General features: G+C 34.7%; 1 protein-coding gene across 1 annotated transcript in view; it reads right to left on the bottom strand.

Annotated features, from left to right (window-relative positions):
• Positions 1-19,399, bottom strand: part of aagab (alpha and gamma adaptin binding protein) — a 28,871-nt gene extending 9,472 nt beyond the window's left edge. The window contains exon 1 of the mRNA XM_034176405.1: positions 19,216-19,399. Coding sequence (XP_034032296.1) covers positions 19,216-19,309 — 94 coding nt within the window. The 5' untranslated portion in view covers positions 19,310-19,399. The remainder of the gene's footprint in view (positions 1-19,215) is intronic.
• Between the last annotated feature and the right edge of the window lie 8,276 nt (positions 19,400-27,675).

The following is a 27,675-nucleotide window of genomic DNA, read 5'->3' as shown; positions in this document are numbered from 1 at the left end:
CATTTAAAAAAAAATTTTGGAGAATTTTTTATTGTTTAAATTTTCAATAGAATCAAAGTCATGAGGTGTAGTGACACAAAATTTACTACACACAACAGGGATGTCCTGCTGATTATACTACAACACTAACTTTGGGGAAAAAGTCATTTAAAAAAAATTGGAGAATTTTTGATTGTTTAAATTTTTCAATAGCATCAAAGTCATAAGGTGTAGTGACACAAAATTTACTGCATACAACAGTGGTGTCCTGCTTATTATACTACAACACTCACTTTGGGGAAAAAGTCATTTTCAAAAATTATGGAGAATTTTTGATTGATTTTATTTTCAATAGCATCAAAGTCATAAGGTGTAGTGACACAAAATTTACTGCACACAACAGTGGTGTCCTGTTGATTATACTACAACACTCACTTTTGGAAAAAGTTGTTTTCAAAAAATTTTGGAGAATTTTGATTGTTTAAATTTTCAATAGCATCAAAGTCATGAGGTGTAGTGACACAAAATTTACTGCACACAACAGTGGTGTCCTGCTGATTATACTACAACACTCACTTTGGGAAAAAGTCATTTTCAAAAATTATGTAGAATTTTTGATTGTTTTTATTTTCAATAGCATCAAAGTCATTTGGAGTAGTGTCACAAAATTCACTGCACACAACAGTGGTGTCCTGCTGATTATACTACAACACTCACTTTGGGAAAAAGTCATTTAAAAATGTTTTGAGAATTTTGGATTGTTTAAATTTTCAATAGCATCAAAGTCATGAGGTGTAGTGATACAAAATTTACTGCACACATCAGTGGTGTCCTGCTGATTATACTACAACACTCACTTTGGGAAAAAGTCATTTAAAAAAAAAACATTTTGGAGAATTTTTGATTGTTTAAATTTTTCAATAGCATCAAAGTCATAAGGTGTAGTGACACAAAATTTACTGCACACAACAGTGGTGTCCTGCTGATTATACTACAACACTCACTTTTGGAAAAAGTCATTTTCAAAAATTATGGAGAATTTTTGATTGTTTAAATTTTCAATAGCATCAAAGTCATGAGGTGTAGTGATACAAAATTTACTGCACACATCAGTGGTGTCCTGCTGATTATACTACAACACTCACTTTGGGAAAAGTAATTTAAAAAAAACATTCTGGAGAATTTTTGATTGTTTAAATTTTTCAATAGCATCAAAGTCATAAGGTGTAGTGACACAAAATTCACTGCACACAACAGGGGTGTCCTGCTGATTATACTACAACACTCACTTTGGGAAAAAGTAATTAAAAAAATTTTTTTGGAGAATTTTGATTGTTTAAATTTTTCAATAGCATTAAAGTCATAAGGTGTAGTGACACAAAATTTACTGCACACAACAGTGGTGTCCTGTTGATTATATGACAACACTCACTTTGCGGAAAAAGTCATTTTCAAAAATTATGGAGAATTTTTGATTGTTTTCATTTTCAATAGCATCAAAGTCATTTGGAGTAGTGTCACAAAATTCACTGCACACAACAGTGGTGTCCTGCTGATTATACTACAACACTCACTTTGGGAAAAAGTCATTTAAAAAATATTGGAGAATTTTTGATTGTTTAAATTTTTCAATAGAATCAAAGTCATAAGGTGTAGTGACACAAAATTTACTGCACACAACAGTGGTGTCCTGTTGATTATACTACAACACTCACTTTGGGGAAAGTCATTTTCAAAAATTATGGAGAATTTTTGATTGTTTTTATTTTCAATAGCATCAAGGTCATGAGGTGTAGTGATACAAAATTTACTGCACACATCAGTGGTGTCCTGCTGATTATACTACAACACTCACTTTGAGAAAAGTAATTTAAAAAAAATTTTGGAGAATTTTTGATTGTTTAAATTTTCAATAGAATCAAAGTCATTTGGAGTAGTGTCACAAAATTCACTGCACACAACAGTGGTGTCCTGCTGATTATACTACAACACTCACTTTGAGAAAAAGTCATTTAAAAAATTTTTGGAGAATTTTTGATTGTTTAAATTTTCAATAGCATCAAAGTCATGAGGTGTAGTGACACAAAATTCACTGCACACAACAGTGGTGTCCTGCTGATTATACTACAACACTCACTTTGGGAAAAAGTCATTTAAAAAAATTTTTGGAGAATTTTTGATTGTTTAAATTTTCAATAGCATCAAAGTCATTTGGTGTAGAGTCACAAAATTCACTGCACACAACAGTGGTGTCCTGCTGATTATACTACAACACTCACTTTTGGAAAAAGTTGTTTTCAAACATTTTTGAGAATTGTGATTGATGCTATTGAAAATTTAAACAAAGTCATGAGGTGTAGTGACACACACAACAGGGGTGTCCTGCTGATTATACTACAACACTCACTTTGGGAAAAAAGTCATTTAAAAAAATTTGTAGAATTTTTGATTGTTTAAATTTTCAATAGCATCAAAGTCATAAGGTGTAGTGACACAAAATTCACTGCACACAACAGGGGTGTCCTGCTGATTATACTACAACACTCACTTTGGGAAAAAGTAATTAAAAAAAAAATTTGGAGAATTTTTGATTGTTTAAATTTTTCAATAGCATCAAAGTCATAAGGTGTAGTGACACAAAATTTACTGCACACAACAGTGGTGTCCTGCTGATTATACTACAACACTCACTTTGGGAAAAAGTCATTTTAAAAAAAAATTTTGGAGAATTTTTTATTGTTTGAATTTTCAATAGCATCAAAGTCATAAGGTGTAGTGACACAAAATTCACTGCACACAACAGGGGTGACCTGCTGATTATACTACAACACTCACTTTGGGAAAAAGTAATTAAAAAAAAAAATTTGGAGAATTTTTGATTGTTTAAATTTTTCAATAGCATCAAAGTCATAAGGTCTAGTGACACAAAATTCACTGCACACAACAGGGTGTCCTGCTGATTATATGACAACACTCACTTTGGGAAAAAGTCATTTTCAAAAATTATGGAGAATTGTTGATTGTTTTTATTTTCAATAGCATCAAAGTCATTTGGAGTAGTGTCACAAAATTCACTGCACACATCAGTGGTGTCTTGCTGATTATACTGCAACACTCACTTTTGGAAAAAGTCGTTTTCAAAAAATTTTGAGAATTTTGATTGTTTAAATTTTCAATAGCATCAAAGTAATGAGGTGTAGTGACACAAAATTTACTGCACAACAGTGGTGTCCTGCTGATTATACTACAACACTCACTTTGGGAAAAAGTCATTTTAAAAAACTTTTGGAGAATTTTTTATTGTTTAAATTTTCAATAGCATCAAAGTCATAAGGTGTAATGACACAAAATTCACTGCACACAACAGGGGTGTCCTGTTGATTATACTACAACACTCACTTTGAGAAAAAGTCATTTAAAAAAAAAGTTTGGAGAATTTTGATTGTTTAAATTTTTCAATAGCATTAAAGTCATAAGGTGTAGTGACACAAAATTTACTGCACACAACAGTGGTGTCCTGTTGATTATACTACAACACTCACTTTGGGAAAAAGTCATTTTCAAAAATTATGGAGAATTTGATTGTTTTTATTTTCAATAGCATCAAAGTCATTTGGAGTAGTGTCACAAAATTCACTGCACACAACAGTGGTGTCCTGCTGATTATACTACAACACTCACTTTGAGAAAAAGTCATTTAAAAAATTTTTGGAGAATTTTTGATTGTTTAAATTTTCAATAGCATCAAAGTCATGAGGTGTAGTGACACAAAATTCACTGCACACAACAGTGGTGTCCTGCTGATTATACTACAACACTCACTTTGGGAAAAAGTCATTTAAAAAATTTTTGGAGAATTTTTGATTGTTTAAATTTTCAATAGCATCAAAGTCATTTGGTGTAGAGTCACAAAATTCACTGCACACAACAGTGGTGTCCTGCTGATTATACTACAACACTCACTTTTGGAAAAAGTTGTTTTCAAACATTTTTGAGAATTGTGATTGATGCTATTGAAAATTTCAACTAAGTCATGAGGTGTAGTGACACACACAACAGGGGTGTCCTGCTGATTATACTACAACACTCACTTTGGGGAAAAAAGTCATTTAAAAAAATTTGTAGAATTTTTGATTGTTTAAATTTTCAATAGCATCAAAGTCATAAGGTGTAGTGACACAAAATTCACTGCACACAACAGGGGTGTCCTGCTGATTATACTACAACACTCACTTTGGGAAAAAGTAATTAAAAAAAAATTTGGAGAATTTTTGATTGTTTAAATTTTTCAATAGCATCAAAGTCATAAGGTGTAGTGACACAAAATTCACTGCACACAACAGTGGTGTCCTGCTGATTATACTACAACACTCACTTTGGGAAAAAGTAATTTAAAAAAAAATTTGGAGAATTTTTGATTGTTTAAATTTTTCAATAGCATTAAAGTCATAAGGTGTAGTGACACAAAATTTACTGCACACAACAGTGGTGTCCTGTTGATTATATGACAACACTCACTTTGGGAAAAAGTCATTTTCAAAAATTATGGAGAATTGTTGATTGTTTTTATTTTCAATAGCATCAAAGTCATGAGGTGTAGTGACACAAAATTTACTACACACAACAGGGATGTCCTGCTGATTATACTACAACACTAACTTTGGGGAAAAAGTCATTTAAAAAAAATTGGAGAATTTTTGATTGTTTAAATTTTTCAATAGCATCAAAGTCATAAGGTGTAGTGACACAAAATTTACTGCATACAACAGTGGTGTCCTGCTTATTATACTACAACACTCACTTTGGGAAAAAGTCATTTTCAAAAATTATGGAGAATTTTTGATTGATTTTATTTTCAATAGCATCAAAGTCATAAGGTGTAGTGACAAAATTTACTGCACACAACAGTGGTGTCCTGTTGATTATACTACAACACTCACTTTTGGAAAAAGTTGTTTTCAAAAAATTTTGGAGAATTTTGATTGTTTAAATTTTCAATAGCATCAAAGTCATGAGGTGTAGTGACACAAAATTTACTGCACACAACAGTGGTGTCCTGCTGATTATACTACAACACTCACTTTGGGAAAAAGTCATTTTCAAAAATTATGGAGAATTTTTGATTGTTTTTATTTTCAATAGCATCAAAGTCATTTGGAGTAGTGTCACAAAATTCACTGCACACAACAGTGGTGTCCTGCTGATTATACTACAACACTCACTTTGGGAAAAAGTCATTTAAAAATGTTTTGAGAATTTTTGATTGTTTAAATTTTCAATAGCATCAAAGTCATGAGGTGTAGTGACACAAAATTTACTGCACAACAGTGGTGTCCTGCTGATTATACTACAACACTCACTTTGGGAAAAAGTCATTTAAAAAAAAATTTTGGAGAATTTTTATTGTTTAAATTTTCAATAGAATCAAAGTCATGAGGTGTAGTGACACAAAATTTACTACACACAACAGGGATGTCCTGCTGATTATACTACAACACTAACTTTGGGGAAAAAGTCATTTAAAAAAAATTGGAGAATTTTTGATTGTTTAAATTTTTCAATAGCATCAAAGTCATAAGGTGTAGTGACACAAAATTTACTGCATACAACAGTGGTGTCCTGCTTATTATACTACAACACTCACTTTGGGGAAAAAGTCATTTTCAAAAATTATGGAGAATTTTTGATTGATTTTATTTTCAATAGCATCAAAGTCATAAGGTGTAGTGACACAAAATTTACTGCACACAACAGTGGTGTCCTGTTGATTATACTACAACACTCACTTTTGGAAAAAGTTGTTTTCAAAAAATTTTGGAGAATTTTGATTGTTTAAATTTTCAATAGCATCAAAGTCATGAGGTGTAGTGACACAAAATTTACTGCACACAACAGTGGTGTCCTGCTGATTATACTACAACACTCACTTTGGGAAAAAGTCATTTTCAAAAATTATGTAGAATTTTTGATTGTTTTTATTTTCAATAGCATCAAAGTCATTTGGAGTAGTGTCACAAAATTCACTGCACACAACAGTGGTGTCCTGCTGATTATACTACAACACTCACTTTGGGAAAAAGTCATTTAAAAATGTTTTGAGAATTTTGGATTGTTTAAATTTTCAATAGCATCAAAGTCATGAGGTGTAGTGATACAAAATTTACTGCACACATCAGTGGTGTCCTGCTGATTATACTACAACACTCACTTTGGGAAAAAGTCATTTAAAAAAAAAACATTTTGGAGAATTTTTGATTGTTTAAATTTTTCAATAGCATCAAAGTCATAAGGTGTAGTGACACAAAATTTACTGCACACAACAGTGGTGTCCTGCTGATTATACTACAACACTCACTTTGGGAAAAAGTCATTTTCAAAAATTATGGAGAATTTTTGATTGTTTAAATTTTCAATAGCATCAAAGTCATGAGGTGTAGTGATACAAAATTTACTGCACACATCAGTGGTGTCCTGCTGATTATACTACAACACTCACTTTGGGAAAAGTAATTTAAAAAAAACATTCTGGAGAATTTTTGATTGTTTAAATTTTTCAATAGCATCAAAGTCATAAGGTGTAGTGACACAAAATTCACTGCACACAACAGGGGTGTCCTGCTGATTATACTACAACACTCACTTTGGGAAAAAGTAATTAAAAAAAATTTTTTGGAGAATTTTGATTGTTTAAATTTTTCAATAGCATTAAAGTCATAAGGTGTAGTGACACAAAATTTACTGCACACAACAGTGGTGTCCTGTTGATTATATGACAACACTCACTTTGCGGAAAAAGTCATTTTCAAAAATTATGGAGAATTTTTGATTGTTTTCATTTTCAATAGCATCAAAGTCATTGGAGTAGTGTCACAAAATTCACTGCACACAACAGTGGTGTCCTGCTGATTATACTACAACACTCACTTTGGGAAAAGTCATTTAAAAAATTATGGAGAATTTTTGATTGTTTTCATTTTCAATAGCATCAAAGTCATAAGGTGTAGTGACACAAAATTTACTGCACACAACAGTGGTGTCCTGTTGATTATACTACAACACTCACTTTGGGGAAAGTCATTTTCAAAAATTATGGAGAATTTTTGATTGTTTTTATTTTCAATAGCATCAAGGTCATGAGGTGTAGTGATACAAAATTTACTGCACACATCAGTGGTGTCCTGCTGATTATACTACAACACTCACTTTGAGAAAAGTAATTTAAAAAAAATTTTGGAGAATTTTTGATTGTTTAAATTTTCAATAGAATCAAAGTCATGAGGTGTAGTGACACAAAATTTACTACACACAACAGGGATGTCCTGCTGATTATACTACAACACTAACTTTGGGGAAAAAGTCATTTTCAAAAATTATGGAGAATTTTTGATTGTTTAAATTTTTCAATAGCATCAAAGTCATAAGGTGTAGTGACACAAAATTTACTGCATACAACAGTGGTGTCCTGTTGATTATACTACAACACTCACTTTTGGAAAAAGTTGTTTTAAAAAAATTTTGGAGAATTTTGATTGTTTAAATTTTCAATAGCATCAAAGTCGTGAGGTGTAGTGATACAAAATTTACTGCACACATCAGTGGTGTCCTGCTGATTATACTACAACACTCACTTTGGGAAAAAGTCATTTAAAAAAAAACATTTTGGAGAATTTTTGATTGTTTAAATTTTTCAATAGCATCAAAGTCATAAGGTGTAGTGACACAAAATTTACTGCACACAACAGTGGTGTCCTGCTGATTATACTACAACACTCACTTTGGGAAAAAGTCATTTTCAAAAATTTTTGGAGAATTTTTGATTGTTTAAATTTTTCAATAGCATTAAAGTCATAAGGTGTAGTGACACAAAATTTACTGCACACAACAGTGGTGTCCTGTTGATTATATGACAACACTCACTTTGCGGAAAAAGTCATTTTCAAAAATTATGGAGAATTTTTGATTGTTTTTATTTTCAATAGCATCAAGGTCATGAGGTGTAGTGATACAAAATTTACTGCACACATCAGTGGTGTCCTGCTGATTATACTACAACACTCACTTTGGGAAAAAGTCATTTTCAAAAATTTTTGGAGAATTTTTGATTGTTTAAATTTTCAATAGCATCAAAGTCATAAGGTGTAGTGACACAAAATTTACTGCACACAACAGTGGTGTCCTGTTGATTATATGACAACACACTTTGGGAAAAAGTCGTTTTCATAAAAATTTTGGAGAATTTTTGATTGTTTAAATTTTCAATAGAATCAAAGTCATGAGGTGTAGTGACACAAAATTTACTGCACACAACAGTGGTGTCCTGCTGATTATACTACAACACTCACTTTGGGAAAAAGTCGTTTTCATAAATTTTGGAGAATTTTTGATTGTTTAAATTTTTCAATAGCATCAAAGTCATAAGGTGTAGTGACACAAAATTTACTGCACACAACAGTGGTGTCCTGCTGATTATACTACAACACTCACTTTGGGAAAAAGTCATTTAAAAAAACATTTTGGAGAATTTTTTATTGTTTAAATTTTCAATAGAATCAAAGTCATAAGGTGTAGTGACACAAAATTTACTGCATACAACAGTGGTGTCCTGCTGATTATACTACAACACTCACTTTGGGAAAAAGTCATTTAAAAAATATTGGAGAATTTTTGATTGTTTAAATTTTTCAATAGAATCAAAGTCATAAGGTGTAGTGACACAAAATTTACTGCACACAACAGTGGTGTCCTGTTGATTATACTACAACACTCACTTTGGGGAAAAGTCATTTTCAAAAATTATGGAGAATTTTTGATTGTTTTAATTTTCAATAGCATCAAGGTCATGAGGTGTAGTGATACAAAATTTACTGCACACATCAGTGGTGTCCTGCTGATTATACTACAACACTCACTTTGAGAAAAGTAATTTAAAAAAAATTTTGGAGAATTTTTGATTGTTTAAATTTTCAATAGCATCAAAGTCATGAGGTGTAGTGATACAAAATTTACTGCACACATCAGTGGTGTCCTGCTGATTATACTACAACACTCACTTTGGGAAAAGTAATTTAAAAAAAACATTCTGGAGAATTTTTTATTGTTTAAATTTTCAATAGAATCAAAGTCATGAGGTGTAGTGACACAAAATTTACTACACACAACAGGGATGTCCTGCTGATTATACTACAACACTAACTTTGGGGAAAAAGTCATTTTCAAAAATTATGGAGAATTTTTGATTGTTTAAATTTTTCAATAGCATCAAAGTCATAAGGTGTAGTGACACAAAATTTACTGCATACAACAGTGGTGTCCTGTTGATTATACTACAACACTCACTTTTGGAAAAAGTTGTTTTAAAAAAATTTTGGAGAATTTTGATTGTTTAAATTTTCAATAGCATCAAAGTCGTGAGGTGTAGTGATACAAAATTTACTGCACACATCAGTGGTGTCCTGCTGATTATACTACAACACTCACTTTGGGAAAAAGTCATTTAAAAAAAAACATTTTGGAGAATTTTTGATTGTTTAAATTTTTCAATAGCATCAAAGTCATAAGGTGTAGTGACACAAAATTTACTGCACACAACAGTGGTGTCCTGCTGATTATACTACAACACTCACTTTGGGAAAAAGTCATTTTCAAAAATTTTGGAGAATTTTTGATTGTTTAAATTTTCAATAGCATTAAAGTCATAAGGTGTAGTGACACAAAATTTACTGCACACAACAGTGGTGTCCTGTTGATTATATGACAACACTCACTTTGCGGAAAAAGTCATTTTCAAAAATTATGGAGAATTTTTGATTGTTTTAATTTTCAATAGCATCAAAGTCATGAGGTGTAGTGATACAAAATTTACTGCACACATCAGTGGTGTCCTGCTGATTATACTACAACACTCACTTTGAGAAAAGTAATTTAAAAAAAATTTTGGAGAATTTTTGATTGTTTAAATTTTCAATAGCATCAAAGTCATAAGGTGTAGTGACACAAAATTTACTGCACAACAGTGGTGTCCTGCTGATTATACTACAACACTCACTTTGGGAAAAAGTCATTTAAAAAAACATTTTGGAGAATTTTTTATTGTTTAAATTTTCAATAGAATCAAAGTCATAAGGTGTAGTGACACAAAATTTACTGCATACAACAGTGGTGTCCTGCTTATTATACTACAACACTCACTTTGGGGAAAAAGTCATTTTCAAAAATTATGGAGAATTTTTGATTGATTTTATTTTCAATAGCATCAAAGTCATAAGGTGTAGTGACACAAAATTTACTGCACACAACAGTGGTGTCCTGTTGATTATACTACAACACTCACTTTTGGAAAAAGTTGTTTTCAAAAAATTTTGGAGAATTTTGATTGTTTAAATTTTCAATAGCATCAAAGTCATGAGGTGTAGTGACACAAAATTTACTGCACACAACAGTGGTGTCCTGCTGATTATACTACAACACTCACTTTGGGAAAAAGTCATTTTCAAAAATTATGGAGAATTTTTGATTGTTTTTATTTTCAATAGCATCAAAGTCATTTGGAGTAGTGTCACAAAATTCACTGCACACAACAGTGGTGTCCTGCTGATTATACTACAACACTCACTTTGGGAAAAAGTCATTTAAAAATGTTTTGAGAATTTTGGATTGTTTAAATTTTCAATAGCATCAAAGTCATGAGGTGTAGTGATACAAAATTTACTGCACACATCAGTGGTGTCCTGCTGATTATACTACAACACTCACTTTGGGAAAAAGTCATTTAAAAAAAAACATTTTGGAGAATTTTTGATTGTTTAAATTTTTCAATAGCATCAAAGTCATAAGGTGTAGTGACACAAAATTTACTGCACACAACAGTGGTGTCCTGCTGATTATACTACAACACTCACTTTGGGGAAAAAGTCATTTTCAAAAATTATGGAGAATTTTTGATTGTTTAAATTTTCAATAGCATCAAAGTCATGAGGTGTAGTGATACAAAATTTACTGCACACATCAGTGGTGTCCTGCTGATTATACTACAACACTCACTTTGGGAAAAGTAATTTAAAAAAAACATTCTGGAGAATTTTTGATTGTTTAAATTTTTCAATAGCATCAAAGTCATAAGGTGTAGTGACACAAAATTCACTGCACACAACAGTGGTGTCCTGTTGATTATATGACAACACTCACTTTGCGGAAAAAGTCATTTTCAAAAATTATGGAGAATTTTTGATTGTTTTTATTTTCAATAGCATCAAAGTCATTTGGAGTAGTGTCACAAAATTCACTGCACACAACAGTGGTGTCCTGCTGATTATACTACAACACTCACTTTGGGAAAAAGTCATTTAAAAAATATTGGAGAATTTTTGATTGTTTAAATTTTTCAATAGAATCAAAGTCATAAGGTGTAGTGACACAAAATTTACTGCACACAACAGTGGTGTCCTGTTGATTATACTACAACACTCACTTTGGGGAAAAAGTCATTTTCAAAAATTATGGAGAATTTTTGATTGTTTTTATTTTCAATAGCATCAAGGTCATGAGGTGTAGTGATACAAAATTTACTGCACACAACAGTGGTGTCCTGTTGATTATACTACAACACTCACTTTTGGAAAAAGTTGTTTTCAAAAAATTTTGGAGAATTTTGATTGTTTAAATTTTCAATAGCATCAAAGTCATGAGGTGTAGTGACACAAAATTTACTGCACACAACAGTGGTGTCCTGCTGATTATACTACAACACTCACTTTGGGAAAAAGTCATTTTCAAAAATTATGGAGAATTTTTGATTGTTTTTATTTTCAATAGCATCAAAGTCATTTGGAGTAGTGTCACAAAATTCACTGCACACAACAGTGGTGTCCTGCTGATTATACTACAACACTCACTTTGGGAAAAAGTCATTTAAAAATGTTTTGAGAATTTTGGATTGTTTAAATTTTTCAATAGCATCAAAGTCATAAGGTGTAGTGACACAAAATTTACTGCACACAACAGTGGTGTCCTGCTGATTATACTACAACACTCACTTTGGGAAAAAGTCATTTTCAAAAATTATGGAGAATTTTTGATTGTTTAAATTTTCAATAGCATCAAAGTCATGAGGTGTAGTGATACAAAATTTACTGCACACATCAGTGGTGTCCTGCTGATTATACTACAACACTCACTTTGGGAAAAGTAATTTAAAAAAAACATTCTGGAGAATTTTTGATTGTTTAAATTTTTCAATAGCATCAAAGTCATAAGGTGTAGTGACACAAAATTCACTGCACACAACAGGGGTGTCCTGCTGATTATACTACAACACTCACTTTGGGAAAAAGTAATTAAAAAAAAATTTTTGGAGAATTTTGATTGTTTAAATTTTTCAATAGCATTAAAGTCATAAGGTGTAGTGACACAAAATTTACTGCACACAACAGTGGTGTCCTGTTGATTATATGACAACACTCACTTTGCGGAAAAAGTCATTTTCAAAAATTATGGAGAATTTTTGATTGTTTTCATTTTCAATAGCATCAAAGTCATTTGGAGTAGTGTCACAAAATTCACTGCACACAACAGTGGTGTCCTGCTGATTATACTACAACACTCACTTTGGGAAAAAGTCATTTAAAAAATATTGGAGAATTTTTGATTGTTTAAATTTTTCAATAGAATCAAAGTCATAAGGTGTAGTGACACAAAATTTACTGCACACAACAGTGGTGTCCTGTTGATTATACTACAACACTCACTTTGGGGAAAGTCATTTTCAAAAATTATGGAGAATTTTTGATTGTTTTTATTTTCAATAGCATCAAGGTCATGAGGTGTAGTGATACAAAATTTACTGCACACATCAGTGGTGTCCTGCTGATTATACTACAACACTCACTTTGGGAAAAGTAATTAAAAAAAAAAATTTTGGAGAATTTTTGATTGTTTAAATTTTCAATAGCATCAAAGTCATAAGGTGTAGTGACACAAAATTTACTACACACAACAGGGATGTCCTGCTGATTATACTACAACACTAACTTTGGGGAAAAAGTCATTTTCAAAAATTATGGAGAATTTTTGATTGTTTAAATTTTTCAATAGCATCAAAGTCATAAGGTGTAGTGACAAAATTTACTGCATACAACAGTGGTGTCCTGTTTATACTACAACACTCACTTTTGGAAAAAGTTGTTTTAAAAAAATTTTGGAGAATTTTGATTGTTTAAATTTTCAATAGCATCAAAGTCGTGAGGTGTAGTGACACAAAATTTACTGCACACAACAGTGGTGTCCTGCTGATTATACTACAACACTCACTTTGGGAAAAAGTCATTTAAAAATGTTTTGAGAATTTTTGATTGTTTAAATTTTCAATAGCATCAAAGTCATGAGGTGTAGTGATACAAAATTTACTGCACACATCAGTGGTGTCCTGCTGATTATACTACAACACTCACTTTGGGAAAAAGTCATTTAAAAAAAAACATTTTGGAGAATTTTTGATTGTTTAAATTTTTCAATAGCATCAAAGTCATAAGGTGTAGTGACACAAAATTTACTGCACACAACAGTGGTGTCCTGCTGATTATACTACAACACTCACTTTGGGAAAAAGTCATTTTCAAAAATTTTTGGAGAATTTTTGATTGTTTAAATTTTTCAATAGCATTAAAGTCATAAGGTGTAGTGACACAAAATTTACTGCACACAACAGTGGTGTCCTGTTGATTATATGACAACACTCACTTTGCGGAAAAAGTCATTTTCAAAAATTATGGAGAATTTTTGATTGTTTTTATTTTCAATAGCATCAAAGTCATTTGGAGTAGTGTCACAAAATTCACTGCACACAACAGTGGTGTCCTGCTGATTATACTACAACACTCACTTTGGGAAAAAGTCATTTAAAAAATATTGGAGAATTTTTGATTGTTTAAATTTTTCAATAGAATCAAAGTCATAAGGTGTAGTGACACAAAATTTACTGCACACAACAGTGGTGTCCTGTTGATTATACTACAACACTCACTTTGGGGAAAAAGTCATTTTCAAAAATTATGGAGAATTTTTGATTGTTTTTATTTTCAATAGCATCAAGGTCATGAGGTGTAGTGATACAAAATTTACTGCACACATCAGTGGTGTCCTGCTGATTATACTACAACACTCACTTTGAGAAAAGTAATTTAAAAAAAATTTTGGAGAATTTTTGATTGTTTAAATTTTCAATAGCATCAAAGTCATAAGGTGTAGTGACACAAAATTTACTGCACACAACAGTGGTGTCCTGTTGATTATATGACAACACACTTTGGGAAAAAGTCGTTTTTAAAAAAATTTTGGAGAATTTTTGATTGTTTAAATTTTCAATAGAATCAAAGTCATAAGGTGTAGTGACACAAAATTTACTGCACAACAGTGGTGTCCTGCTGATTATACTACAACACTCACTTTGGGAAAAAGTCATTTAAAAAAACATTTTGGAGAATTTTTTATTGTTTAAATTTTCAATAGAATCAAAGTCATGAGGTGTAGTGACACAAAATTTACTACACACAACAGGGGTGTCCTGCTGATTATACTACAACACTAACTTTGGGGAAAAAAGTCATTTAAAAAAAATTATGGAGAATTTTTGATTGATTTTATTTTCAATAGCATCAAAGTCATTTGGAGTAGTGTCACAAAATTCACTGCACACAACAGTGGTGTCCTGCTGATTATACTACAACACTCACTTTGGGAAAAAGTCATTTAAAAAATTTTTGGAGAATTTTTGATTGTTTAAATTTTCAATAGCATCAAAGTCATGAGATGTAGTGACACAAAATTTACTGCACACAACAGTGGTGTCCTGCTGATTATACTACAACACTCACTTTGGGAAAAAGTAATTAAAAAAAAAATTTGGGAGAATTTTTGATTGTTTAAATTTTCAATAGCATCAAAGTCATAAGGTGTAGTGACAACATTTACTGCACACAACAGTGGTGTCCTGTTGATTATATGACAACACTCACTTTGGGAAAAAGTCATTTTCTAAAATTTTGGAGAATTTTTGATTGTTTTTATTTTCAATAGCATCAAAGTCATTTGGAGTAGTGTCACAAAATTCACTGCACACAACAGTGGTGTCCTGTTGATTATACTACAACACTCACTTTGGATAAAAGTCATTTTCTAAAATTTTGGAGAATTTTTGATTGTTTTTATTTTCAATCGCATTTTTAAAAAAAAAATTTGGAGAATTTTTTACTGTTTAAATTTTCAATAGCATCAAAGTCATGAGGTGTAGTGACACAAGATTTACTGCACACAACAGTGGTGTCCTGCTGATTATACTACAACACTCACTTTGGGGAAAAAGTCATTTTCAAAAATTTTAGAGAATTTTTATTGTTTAAATTTTCAATAGCATCAAAGTCATGAGGTGTAGTGACACAAAATTTACTGCACACAACAGTGGTGTCCTGCTGATTATACTACAAAACTCACTTTGGGAAAAAAGTCATTAAAAAATTTGGAGAATTTTTGATTGTTTTTATTTTCAATAGCATCAAAGTCATGAGGTGTAATGACACAAAATTTACTGCACACAACAGGGGTGTCCTGCTGATTATACTACAACACTCAGTTTTGGAAAAAGTCTTTTTCAAAAAGTTTGGATAATGTTTTACTGTTTAAATTTTCAATTGCATCAAAGTCATAAGGTGTAGTGACACAAAATTTACTGCAGACAACAGTGGTGTCCTGCTGATTATACTACAACACTCACTTTGGGAATAAGTCATTTTAAAATTTTTTGGAGAATTTTTGATTGTTTAAATTTTCAATAGCATTCAATAGCATTACTGCAGTGTGCAGTAAATTTTGTGTCACTACACCTTATGACTTTGATGCTATTGAAAATTTAAACAATCGAAAATTCTCCAGAATTTTTTTACAATGACTTTTTCCCCAAAGTGAGTGTTGTAGTATAATCAGCAGGACACCACTGTTGTGTGCAGTAAATTTTGTTTCACTACACCTTATGACTTTGATGCTATTGAAAATAAAACAATCAAAAATTCTCCAAAATTTTTAAAAATTACTTTACCCCAAACTGAGTGCTGTAGTACAACCCCTGGCAAAAATTATGGAATCACTGGCCTCGGAGGATGTTCATTCAGTTGTTTAATTTTGTAAAAAAAAAAAAAAGCAGATCACAGATATGACACAAAACTAAAGTCATTTCAAATGGCAACTTTCTGGCTTTAAGAAACACTATAAGAAATCTGGAAAAAAAAATTGTGGCAGTCAGTAACTGTTACTTTTTTAGACCAAGCAGAGGGAAAAAAATATGGAATCACTCAATTCTGAGGAAATAATTATGGAATCATGAAAAACAAAAGAACGCTCCAACACATCACTAGTATTTTGTTGCACCACCTCTGGCTTTTATAACAGCTTGCAGTCTCTGAGGCATGGACTTAATGAGTGACAAACAGTACTCTTCATCAATCTGGCTCCAACTTTCTCTGATTGCTGTTGCCAGATCAGCTTTGCAGGTTGGAGCCTTGTCATGGACCATTTTCTTCAACTTCCACCAAAGATTTTCAATTGGATTAAGATCCGGACTATTTGCAGGCCATGACATTGACCCTATGTGTCTTTTTGCAAGGAATGTTTTCACAGTTTTTGCTCTATGGCAAGATGCATTATCATCTCGAAAAATGATTTCATCATCCCCAAACATCCTTTCAATTGATGGGATAAGAATAGTGTCCAAAATATCAACGTAAACTTGTGCATTTATTGATGATGTAATGACAGCCATCTCCCCAGTGCCTTTACCTGACATGCAGCCCCATATCATCAATGACTGTGGAAATTTACATGTTCTCTTCAGGCAGTCATCTTTATAAATCTCATTGGAACGGCACCAAACAAAAGTTCCAGCATCATCACCTTGCCCAATGCAGATTCAAGATTCATCACTGAATATGACTTTCATCCAGTCATCCACAGTCCACGATTGCTTTTCCTTAGCCCATTGTAACCTTGTTTTTCTTCTGTTTAGGTGTTAATGATGGCTTTCGTTTAGCTTTTCTGTATGTAAATCCCATTTTCTTTAGGCGGTTTCTTACAGTTCAGTCACAGATGTTGACTCCAGTTTCCTCCCATTCGTTCCTCATTTGTTTTGTTGTGCATTTTTGATTTTTGAGACATATTGCTTTAAGTTTTCTGTCTTGACGCTTTGATGTCTTCCTTGGTCTACCAGTATGTTTGCCTTTAACAACCTTCTCATGTTGTTTGTATTTGGTCCAGAATTTAGACACAGCTGACTGTGAACAACCAACATCTTTTGCAACATTGCGTGATGATTTACCGTCTTTTAAGAGTTTGATAATCCTCTCCTTTGTTTCAATTGACATCTCTCGTGTTGGAGCCATGATTCATGTCAGTCCACTTGGTGCAACAGCTCTCCAAGGTGCGATCACTCCTTTTTAGATGCAGACTAACGAGCAGATCTGATTTGATGCAGGCGTTAGTTTTGGAGATGAAAATTTACAGGGTGATTCCATAATTTATTCCTCAGAATTGAGTGAGTCCTTTTTTTTTTCCCTCCGCTTGGTCTAAAAAAGTAACCGTTACTGACTGCCACAATTTTTTTTTTCCTGATTTCTTACAGTGTTTCTTAAAGCCAGAAAGTTGCCATTTGAAATGACTTTAGTTTTGTGTCATGTCTGTGATCTGCTTTTTTTCTACAAAATTAAACAACTGAATGAACATCCGCCGAGGCCGGTGATTCCATAATTATTGCCAGGGGTTGTATAATCAACAGGACATGGCTGTTGTGTGCAGTGAATTTGGCGACACCACATCTTGTGACTTTGATGCTATTGAAAATTTAAACAATAAAAAAATTCTCCAAAATTTTTGAAAATGACTTTCCCAAAGTGAGTGTTGTTGTATAATCAGCAGGGCACCACTGTTGTGTGCAGTGAATTTTGTGTCACTACACCTTATGAGTTTGATGCTATTGAAAATTTAAACAATAAAAAATTCTCCAAAATTTTTGAAAATGACTTTTTTCAAACTGAGTGCTGTAGTATAATCAACAGGACATGGCTGTTGTGTGCAGTGAATTTGGTGACACCACACCTTGTGACTTTGATGCTATTAAAAATTTAAAAAATAAAAAATTCTGCAATGTTTTTTATAATGGCATTTTTCCAAACTGAGCTCTGTAGTATAATCAGCAGGACCCCACTGATGTGTGCAGTGAATTTGGTGATATCACTCCTTATTACAATGATTTATTCAATTAATTTTCTGGTGTCTTTTTTTTCCATGTATGCACTTTGTAGACGGTCCCTAAGCTTCCGTTTCTCTGCCGCCTGCCCGTTATTTTTTTCAGCTCAGAGGACGGCTCATATGGATAAAAATAAGGTTGTAGCTCGTTGTCTACCTTCCTGAGGTTAGAAACTAGTGGTGTTTGTCTTTCTACAACGTTTCTCTTAAGATCTATTGAGCCGTGAACTTCGAATCTGTGAATATCTTTCTAACTTTACCTAAGTACACACACACACACAGATCGAAATTCACATTTGCAAATACTTTTGCTACAATAATGGCTCCATATACAAGTACATATCAGATCAGACAAATTGGAACAAATTATTCCAAAACCTAACAACTTCAAGTTTTGTTGACAATTTTTTGACATATAGTCCGAGTTACAAGTTGGGAATTCTCAAGATGCGCACATGCGAACGTAAGTCACGTAAAACCAGCCAATCCTATTGATAAGGTATTGAACACAATTTGTTAATTGCTATCGACCCAACATCATGGTTTATGCACAACTATAACCTTAATCCTAACTTCTGATTTTATTTGTATCTACTGCAACCTCTCTTTATCTCGCGATAATCACAAGATGTAAATAACAAGAGGACACGGTAGGTACCTTATTAACAGCTGCTCCCTTTTATTTGTGCCTTTAAGACGCATCACCTCACTGTGATTTGTTTAGGCTACAATCCAAGAAAGCTGTGTTCTTTTGCTGAAAAGCTGACTAATATGGCTTGTTTAAGTTACACGGCCTGACTAGTAGGCAGGTCGAGAGAGGAGATATACCTGTTTTGTGATTATATCAGACTGTCAAAGATAAACAAAACAACCCGAAAGCATCATCTGTCAACAACTGGGCTAACGGCGAATTAGCTTAACATATCGTGCAATTATTTAGGTTACCAAACTTACGTTTTATCAGGGTTTCTTCCTTAAACGTACTGTCGCAGCTTGTAATGACCACACACGGAACAGTCGTTTCTGAATTTTCGTTCGTATTTGACATATTTATAATATTTTGAGCAAAACTACGCACAAACTGACACCACGTCTTCTTGGTTTTTCCGGCTGTTAGCAACCAGCTATTGGGTGCATTACCGCCACCTAGTGCTCCGGAGGGTGGACCGCAGATTTTTCTCAATCCTGTTAATACGGAGCGCGTTTCTGTAATAAAGAGAAATAAACTTATTTATAATGTACATGATAGGCCTGTTACAATGTTTAATTTTTAACTCTTCCTGCGCTTAACTACTGCTTCCTTTTTTGTTGGTGGTGCTAATATTAGCTGTCCTCCACTTGGCACTCAACAGCAAAAATGTACATGGGTGGGTGAATGAGTGAGTTGAACACATCTCACAGAAGACATGTGGTTGGCATGTTTGTGGCAATCACTGGCATATTATAATCACCGGGTGACTTCAAGTATACCATGTACGAAGCCCAGTAGGGTTTAACATAGTGTTATCAACATTTTCTCTGTTTTTTAATCATTTTATCCTGAATTGGGAGTTTCTCAACAACTTGGTGCTTTCCAGCCTGTCACACAGACACAACATTTCACAGCATTGTCACACAGTGAGACAAAACTTCAGACATTCTCTAGAAATGTTGGTTTCTCAGAATGCAAAAGATGGAGAATCACACCCTATTTTTTCTGGATCAGTCTCAAAACCTGTCAGTCGCCCATCATAATACAGTCCCTGAAGTGAATTACTCACTGACCTTCATATTTAAAGACCAAAAGTTCTTTTTGGTAATGTTGTTGAAGGTCTCATTTAAAAAAGGAGAAGCCTTATGCACTTTTAACCAAACCTAAATTGGGATTAGTTTTTTGTTTAGGCAGTTTTGTTGTTTTAAAACAAGTGACATTTGTTTTGTAAGAAATTTATTTAGAGACACTTTCTTTAGTTAGCAGACAGGTAAAGTTGATGTAAGTTACCTCAAGTTAACAAATTGGGACAAAATAACAAACCTCAGATTTCAGAATAGTATGGTAATCTTAAAAGAAAAATGTAAAAAATGACACTATACCTTATTGCTACGCTACTGTAAATTGTTAACATAAAATAATACTTGCAGTTAACTCTGTTTTATTGAGTACATTTTATAATGAATATTTCAAGTTATGGATATTATGAAACAACTCAAATAGTTTCCCCTCTTTCATTAAGAGGGCAAACAGTGAGCGTTCAGCCTGTCGTATCTTGAGGGTGATGATGCTACCAAGTGGTAAGCTTCAGTGGTCTCAGATGAAGCCCTACCAGAAGAAGAAAACAGTTGCAGTTCCTTGACTGGCCACTTGAGACTAGCTCCACAACAGCGCACCTGCCCATAGCAGTCTATGTTAAAATGTCCAGCTTTAGAGCAGAAGTAAACATGTTTCCAGCCTGGTACAAAAACGGTTTTGGTCTCTCTATATAGTTTCCTCCTCCATAACAACTGTATGGGGGTGGATTTTTTTTTTCTAACTTCTTAGTTTAAGACATTTTAAGCCATAACATTATATATAAATAAGGCGTGGTCACATTGAGTGACAGCGGCAGAGCCAAACGTATTCGTCTCTCACTGTGTCAGTCACTCATTGTCCGCTGGATGTGGCTGTTGTGGAGGCTGTGGGGTATTTTATTACAAATACTTGGAATAATATGGCTTGTTGTGTCGTGAAATGTCCTAACGGAACTTCTAAGATGTCACTGCTGCAATATTCACACTGAGGGAAGCTCTTGCATTTAATGTTGTATGCTAACAATGTTAGCACTTTAAGCAGCTGTCAGTAGCTGGATCTGTTATGTCCATTTAATGCACAATCACTGAGAAAATAAATGGCTCATAACTTTTAATATCCATACCAAATGAAAATGTGAGGAGAACTGCCATGCAGCCTCCAAAAATATGAATTAATAAACACCCTAACTGACGTAGCCTGTTAGCTTAGCTTGTTCAGACTCAAAGAGGTTTCTTTGTCACTCACTGAGCCACCCATGCTCCACTCCTGTATGCATTAGTAAGTTCATGGTGATGTAGCCAGAATTGGCACTGCTGCCAACATGGCGATGCCCAGACATTGGCTTCATACCGGCTGTTCTTAGTCTCTATAGAACACCTACGGAGGACGTCATGCAGGCTTTGTCCACTATATAAACAGTCTATGGATGGTACATTAGTACACATAGTAATCTGTGTGACACGCGAGGAAACACTAACTCTAACCATAACCTTAACCATGACCACAACCATGACCAAAACATTGATGAATGTACCCTGATGATGCAGAAGTGAAGGAGAGTTCCTTGCACTGTCAAAGAGAAATGACACACCTGTCAAAAAATGCATCTCCCCACCTGTCACTAAATTACACAATGGTGTCCCTAACTCAGTAAGGGGTAGGTGTTAGCCTGAAGACACTTTGCACAGCAAATCGGACCTGGTTTCTTATCAGTATCTTAAATATTTTAGCCCCATTTTAAGTCTATAGTCTGTAATCATCTTAAGAGACAGTTGAAGCCTCCACTGTGAATACATGCAAACAGGACTGGACTGGGACAAAAATTTGGCCCTGGACTTTTTGGTCCAGACTGGCCCACCAGTACAGTCCACATGGAAACGTAAATCTCTTAGACCTGTAGGTGCAACCATGCTCGCTGGTACACACTGCTATCATCGCTGCCACCACCACCAATCTCGTTCTGCTCCTGTACCACCTCCATATCAGCAGGAGCCCCACTGTCACTTTCACTTTCCGACAGCACCTGCTGCTGCTGCTGAGAGGGACCTGCAGGCACCCCTGCCAGGCTGGCCCCTGCAGCAAACATCTCTGAAATTTTTCTGCTCTAAGCAGCATCAGTCATGAGAGCTTTTTCTTTCCTTCCATTTTTTGGACCACCTTTCCTTTTTTTTCTCCATGTTGTGACTCACTTTGTTTTTCGTGTTCTGCTGTGTTGTTTCTCTCTCATTATGATTGCTTATCATTAAAGGTGATTGGATGAGAGGTGTCTAGAACATGCATGGGTGGGACTCCTGGGCCTCTGTAGCTTATCATAGGGCCACAGTTGGGTCAGGTATTCTTTTGACAGACATGCCACTGGGCCTATGCTGTGTCTGCAGGCTGCAGCTGAGCTCTGTGGCCTGGTGCATGTCTCTCTCCCTGGACCGGGAGTGTTACCATGGCAAGGCACAAAAAAAAAAAAAAAATGGCAGCCATGCCCATTATTGATCAGCACTCCGTGAAAAATATTGGTACTCCCAATGGCCAATCCAACCTTGCACGCAAATGCTAACTAGCAAGACAATGGCAACATCATTCAGACTTTCATGAATATCCTTTGACCTACGAACTGCAAATGTGAGGAAATATCAGCCTCAACTATGACATTTTGGCCATATAGCACATTTCTCTGGGAATGATCAAGCATACACGCCTCACTGTTAAGGACTTCATTGGCTGGAAAATGCCAAGAGGATGTTTACCTTTTACCTGGATAAAGAAGATGGACGGTTACTGTCGAGAGGCGAGGATGGACACGTTGTCTGCCTAAGGTGGCTGCCATCTAGAACCCAAGACAGTTCTGTAGTGTGGTGAATGAGGCAACATGCAGCGCCACTGCATGACCTCAGCCTAATTTCCGTACCACTCTAGTCCACCAGCTTGGTAAGTAAATGGTCTTGCTACCCACATGGGCACTGATTGACCTGTTTTAAGGTAAATTCTTTACCTTAACATGCTTTTAGGAAAGGAAACCTGGTATGGGGAATATCCCAGACCTTTATTCTCTAGGCTGACCTGAGGATGAGGTACAATCAATTCTCTGAAATTAGTAATACTATATTTTGTCTTAGTAATATAGACCCAAAAGACAAACAACAATAAAGTTGTGTTTTGTCAGTTTAATTTTGTGGCTACGGCCTAAATTCATTATCTTCTAATTTATTATTATCAACAACATCATGATTAAACTCTAGTACAACACAGTTCAGTGAAATCACAAAAAACACAAACAGCAGACTGTTGTCTGATCAAACACAGTCACAACAACACAGGCTTCAACAGAGCTAAAGGGGGGTGGAAATCACAAAAGATCTCATGAATGACCTGCAGACAACATGGTCATTGGAAGAAATATATATACAGTGATTGTAGTTGTGGTTGGGGTGATAGGGTTTATGAAGAAAAACCTTAAGAAAATCCGAGGGGGAATCTCTGGTCACCCAAGTGCCCATGAGGAACACCTATCAGCAATTACGGGAACAGTGAACATCTTGAAGACAGCGCTTGGATACAATGCCAGCAATGTCTCTCGGGTGCAACTATAGACCCCAGATCTGGGAGCCATTGCACTCTTAAAAAGAAATCCAAGAAAACATATTAAAAAAATGTAAGATACTTACTTCAGTTGCGGTGTTTTAAACTCAAACCTGAAAATACACTTCATTATCAAAGAGTGCTACAATTAGGGCAGAAACTACTGTAATCAGTGTATTATAAGGCTTAAATTAATCAGGGCAATATTATGCCTTCTAATTATTCCAACTGATTTCCTGTGTCCTTTTTCTTTGACATCAAGTGTATCATATTATCTATACCCCAGGAAATATTTGATGAGGAAGTATTACAAGGGCTTCTGCAACAACGAAGATGAATTCAGTATCATTGTTTCCCTGATACTTTCTGCTGGAGTGAAGAGTGATGATGGCGGTCTCCATTAATAGATGCTTCTAGTCTCTTGCTGAGAGAGACAGCGACGTAAAGGTCACTTGGCTCACTGATGACAGCGAGCACCTGTCTCAGCAAACAGATTACTCTTTGCAAAGGTCGACATTAGTTTTAGATTTTTTTTTTAATGCACTCTCTTTTCCAATATGTTTTCTGAATCTATATCTGGCATGAGAAATAGAGGCCAAGACTGTCAGTCTGATGTAGGAAAGATGGACGTACCGGCTGCAAAAAGCGGAAAGCAGCAGATTGCAGCACATCAGCATTCTTCTAAAGAAACAGGCGCCTGATTGCTGTGCTATGGGCTACTGGCTTACAGCTGTCTCAGGACAGCGTGGGTACCTGGTCCAGCATGCCAATAAGACAGCCGTATCTTTACCAACTGCTAAAAACTGGCTCTCTGCCTGCTGCCACCTCCTGCAATTCACGCCAGCTCTTCTCTGCTCTACACTTGTGCCAGGAGAAAAGATTTTGCATTTTAGCAATTTTAAAAAAGGTGCCACCTTTTCTCCAGACCCATTTGAAACAGATGTGTGCCTTTGAGGGGAGGTTCTCCCAGCACCTGGCTGCTACCTGTGGTCTGTCAGAGAGCTCAGTGGTCTGAAGAGAACGAATGAGAATACATTCAGCGACAAGTGTGGAGGAATGGCAGCGTCAACTTTATGTTTTATGGGCAATAAGACACTTGAATCCACACTGCAAATGCAGTATTATATTCTTTAAGCATATTTTTGAATTTAACTATTGTGTATTAATATATATCACTCACTCATGATGAGATGAGTGATGAATGTGGAACAGAATGTCAGAATGAATACCACTTAGAAGTTCTATTTTGCTGACAGTTATTTCATTTGTGTTTAACTGTCGCTGAAGTGATCACGTACCAGTTTATAGGGTCCTTGTAAAGTATTTTGTGGTACGATCTTACAGTGTTTGAATGAATCAATAACTTTATACTTGTCATACTAATATGCATATGTTGCAGACATGAACGAGCAAAGCTCTTCAGCATCTCACCATGTCATTTAGGTCCTTCAGACTTTATTTCAGTAAATGTTTCTGGAGAGCATTAGCATGGCTAATGGGGGGTGTCTGGGGGAGCAAAGCCCCCCAGACACCCCCCCCCCCTTTAAGCATTTTCTTTATTTGCATCTCACGTGCCTGGAAAAAGTCCTCACCATGTAATCTAGGTCCTTCAGACTTTTTTCAGTAAATGCTTCTGGGGAGCATTAGCATGGCTAAAAAAAACCTTCAGCTTCGACCCCCCCCCCCCAACTACAGCCCTCTTAACCCCCACCATTTTTAAGCATTTTCTTTATATCTCACATGCCTAGAAAAGAGTCCTCACCATATAGTTTAGGTCCTTCAGACTTTTTTCAGTAAATGTTTCTGGCGAACATAAGTATGGCTAAAAAAACTAACGTTTCAGCTAGTTCACAATAGGGCTGCACAACATGGCCAAATTAACTGAACTTTCAGGTCCTCTTTTTTAAGAAAAACCTCCTCTACACCACTCCATGAGAAAGCTGTATTTTATATTTTTAATTAAACTTATACCAAGTTGTAGAGATTTGCTATCAGTTTGAGTTTAAGGAAGATAATTTTAGACATTAGAAAATGGCTGTTTACTCACCAATATAACTAGGAGTCCATGGTCCAGACGATGTGTTCAAATTCAAATCTAGCTCTAATATTTTTTTTTCTTCTAAGGTGAATTTGAACTTTTTATGGAACACAGTGCCAACTACTGTACAGGAGGGACATAGCAGTCAATATGTGTCACTGATTTCAAAATGGTTCTTTTCAACCACCTAAGTGGTTGGAACCTAAGTGGCTCTACTCTGCTCTATTCTACTCTTCTATTCTACTCTTCCTTTTTTAGATATTTAGATATACCTTAGTACAGTGATTCTCAACCGGGGTCATCAGGGGTGCCGTGGGTATTTTTCATATTCGCGATTATTTTTCATATTCGCGATTACCGTGAATTATTTATTTTATCCACAAAGCATAAAACGACAGAATCTGATGTCAAACGTGCTGCAGCCTCGCTCTCGTCTTAAGGCGGGACAATAACAAGGAGGCTGACGGCCGATTAAAACAGTGTCGTCTCCTTCAAAAGCCGTCTAAAATGCGGAGCTGTCGGTGTGTGTGTGTGTGTGTGTGTGTGTGTGTGTGTGTGTGTGTGTGTGTGTGTGTGTGTGTGTGTGTGTGTGTGTGTGTGTGTGTGTGTGTGTGTGTGTGTGTGTGTGTGTGTGTGCCTGTCTGTGTGCGCGCGCGCGGAGTTAACAGGCTGCTGAATTTATGAGATCATGAGATGAAATAAATGGTCATATATCTTTAAAAACATATTTAAAAAATGAGAATATATGAATGAACTGAGCCACAAAAAAAAAAAAATGTTCAAACGCACAGATCACAAAAAACAGGTGAGAACTCTGAACTTTAACAGCTGTTATTTTCCAAAGGTATTTATTTGTTCAATCTTGAGCTTAATGCAGTGTTTAAGCACAAAATGTGACTGATGAGGAGAAACAATTTCAGAAATGCAACAGAAACAACCACAAATCAGAAAAAGTTGGGACTGTATGTAAAATGAAGATAAAAATTAAAATGTTGCACCATTCCCAGTTTCTCCACTCACAGAAGCCAAACGTTCTTCCAGAGTTGTGTAATTATACTACAATAGTAGAATATAAAGAAGGGGGAAAAAAAGAAAAAAATATATACAATATATTCGTCAATCGCAATTATTTGACAATCGTCTCCAGAAATTCCTAATCGTGACAGCCCTACTTGAGATAAGAGCGCAAAATGCTTGAGGATTTTCGAAATGTGGTGTTTTCTGTATCGATTTTCTATTAATAATAATAATAATGATATTTGGGTTTTGCGCAAAACCAGAGGTAATAGCATTATAATATTATTTTGGTTGGTGGTGTGCCGCAGGATTTTGTAAATATAAAAAGGGTGCCGCGGCTCAAAAAAGGTTGAAAATCACTGCCTTAGTATATACTAGTATATTTTTACTGTAGAATTGGAATATATTATAGAAGACATACCTTACTGAATTTTCAAGGCATGTCAATCATCCAGGTGGCACCTGGGGTATCCAATTAGATTTCAGGGGAGTCCAGTGCAACCCAGCTACACCCATGCCAGGAAGTGTTCAACATTTGACATCTCCTGTTTCACTGTGGACTCAAAATTTAGTACTTCTTGTTTCAGTCTCAACTTGCCACTGAATTCCTGCAAAATCCCACGAGATCTCATTTATTGTCAAACCAGGAAGTGTTCAACATTTTACATTTCCTGCTTCACTGTGGACTCATAATTTGGCACTTCCTTTTTGAGACTCAGTGTAGCATGAGCCAGCTTCACGCCAATAACTACATGGTTGTGTATCAGAAAACAAATACACACTGAAACTAGAACACTGTGCTCATAGAGTGCAAAGCTCCATCAATACTAGATCCAATTCCACAAATTTTTACCTTGAAAAAAATTTAAGTGGCTTTTCATAAGCTAAAATATAATATAATATAATATATAAAGCTGACTGTGCGCACACGTGTGCTTGTGTGTTTGCTATGCACAGCCAGAGTAATTAAGCAATCCACACCAAACTTGCTATGGTGGCTGAGGGCACCAAGGGGGCG

The sequence above is a fragment of the Thalassophryne amazonica genome, chromosome 8 (assembly GCF_902500255.1).
Source record: "Thalassophryne amazonica chromosome 8, fThaAma1.1, whole genome shotgun sequence".
NCBI classification, from domain to species: domain Eukaryota; kingdom Metazoa; phylum Chordata; class Actinopteri; order Batrachoidiformes; family Batrachoididae; genus Thalassophryne; species Thalassophryne amazonica.
This window is presented reverse-complemented; position numbering and strand designations above follow the sequence as displayed.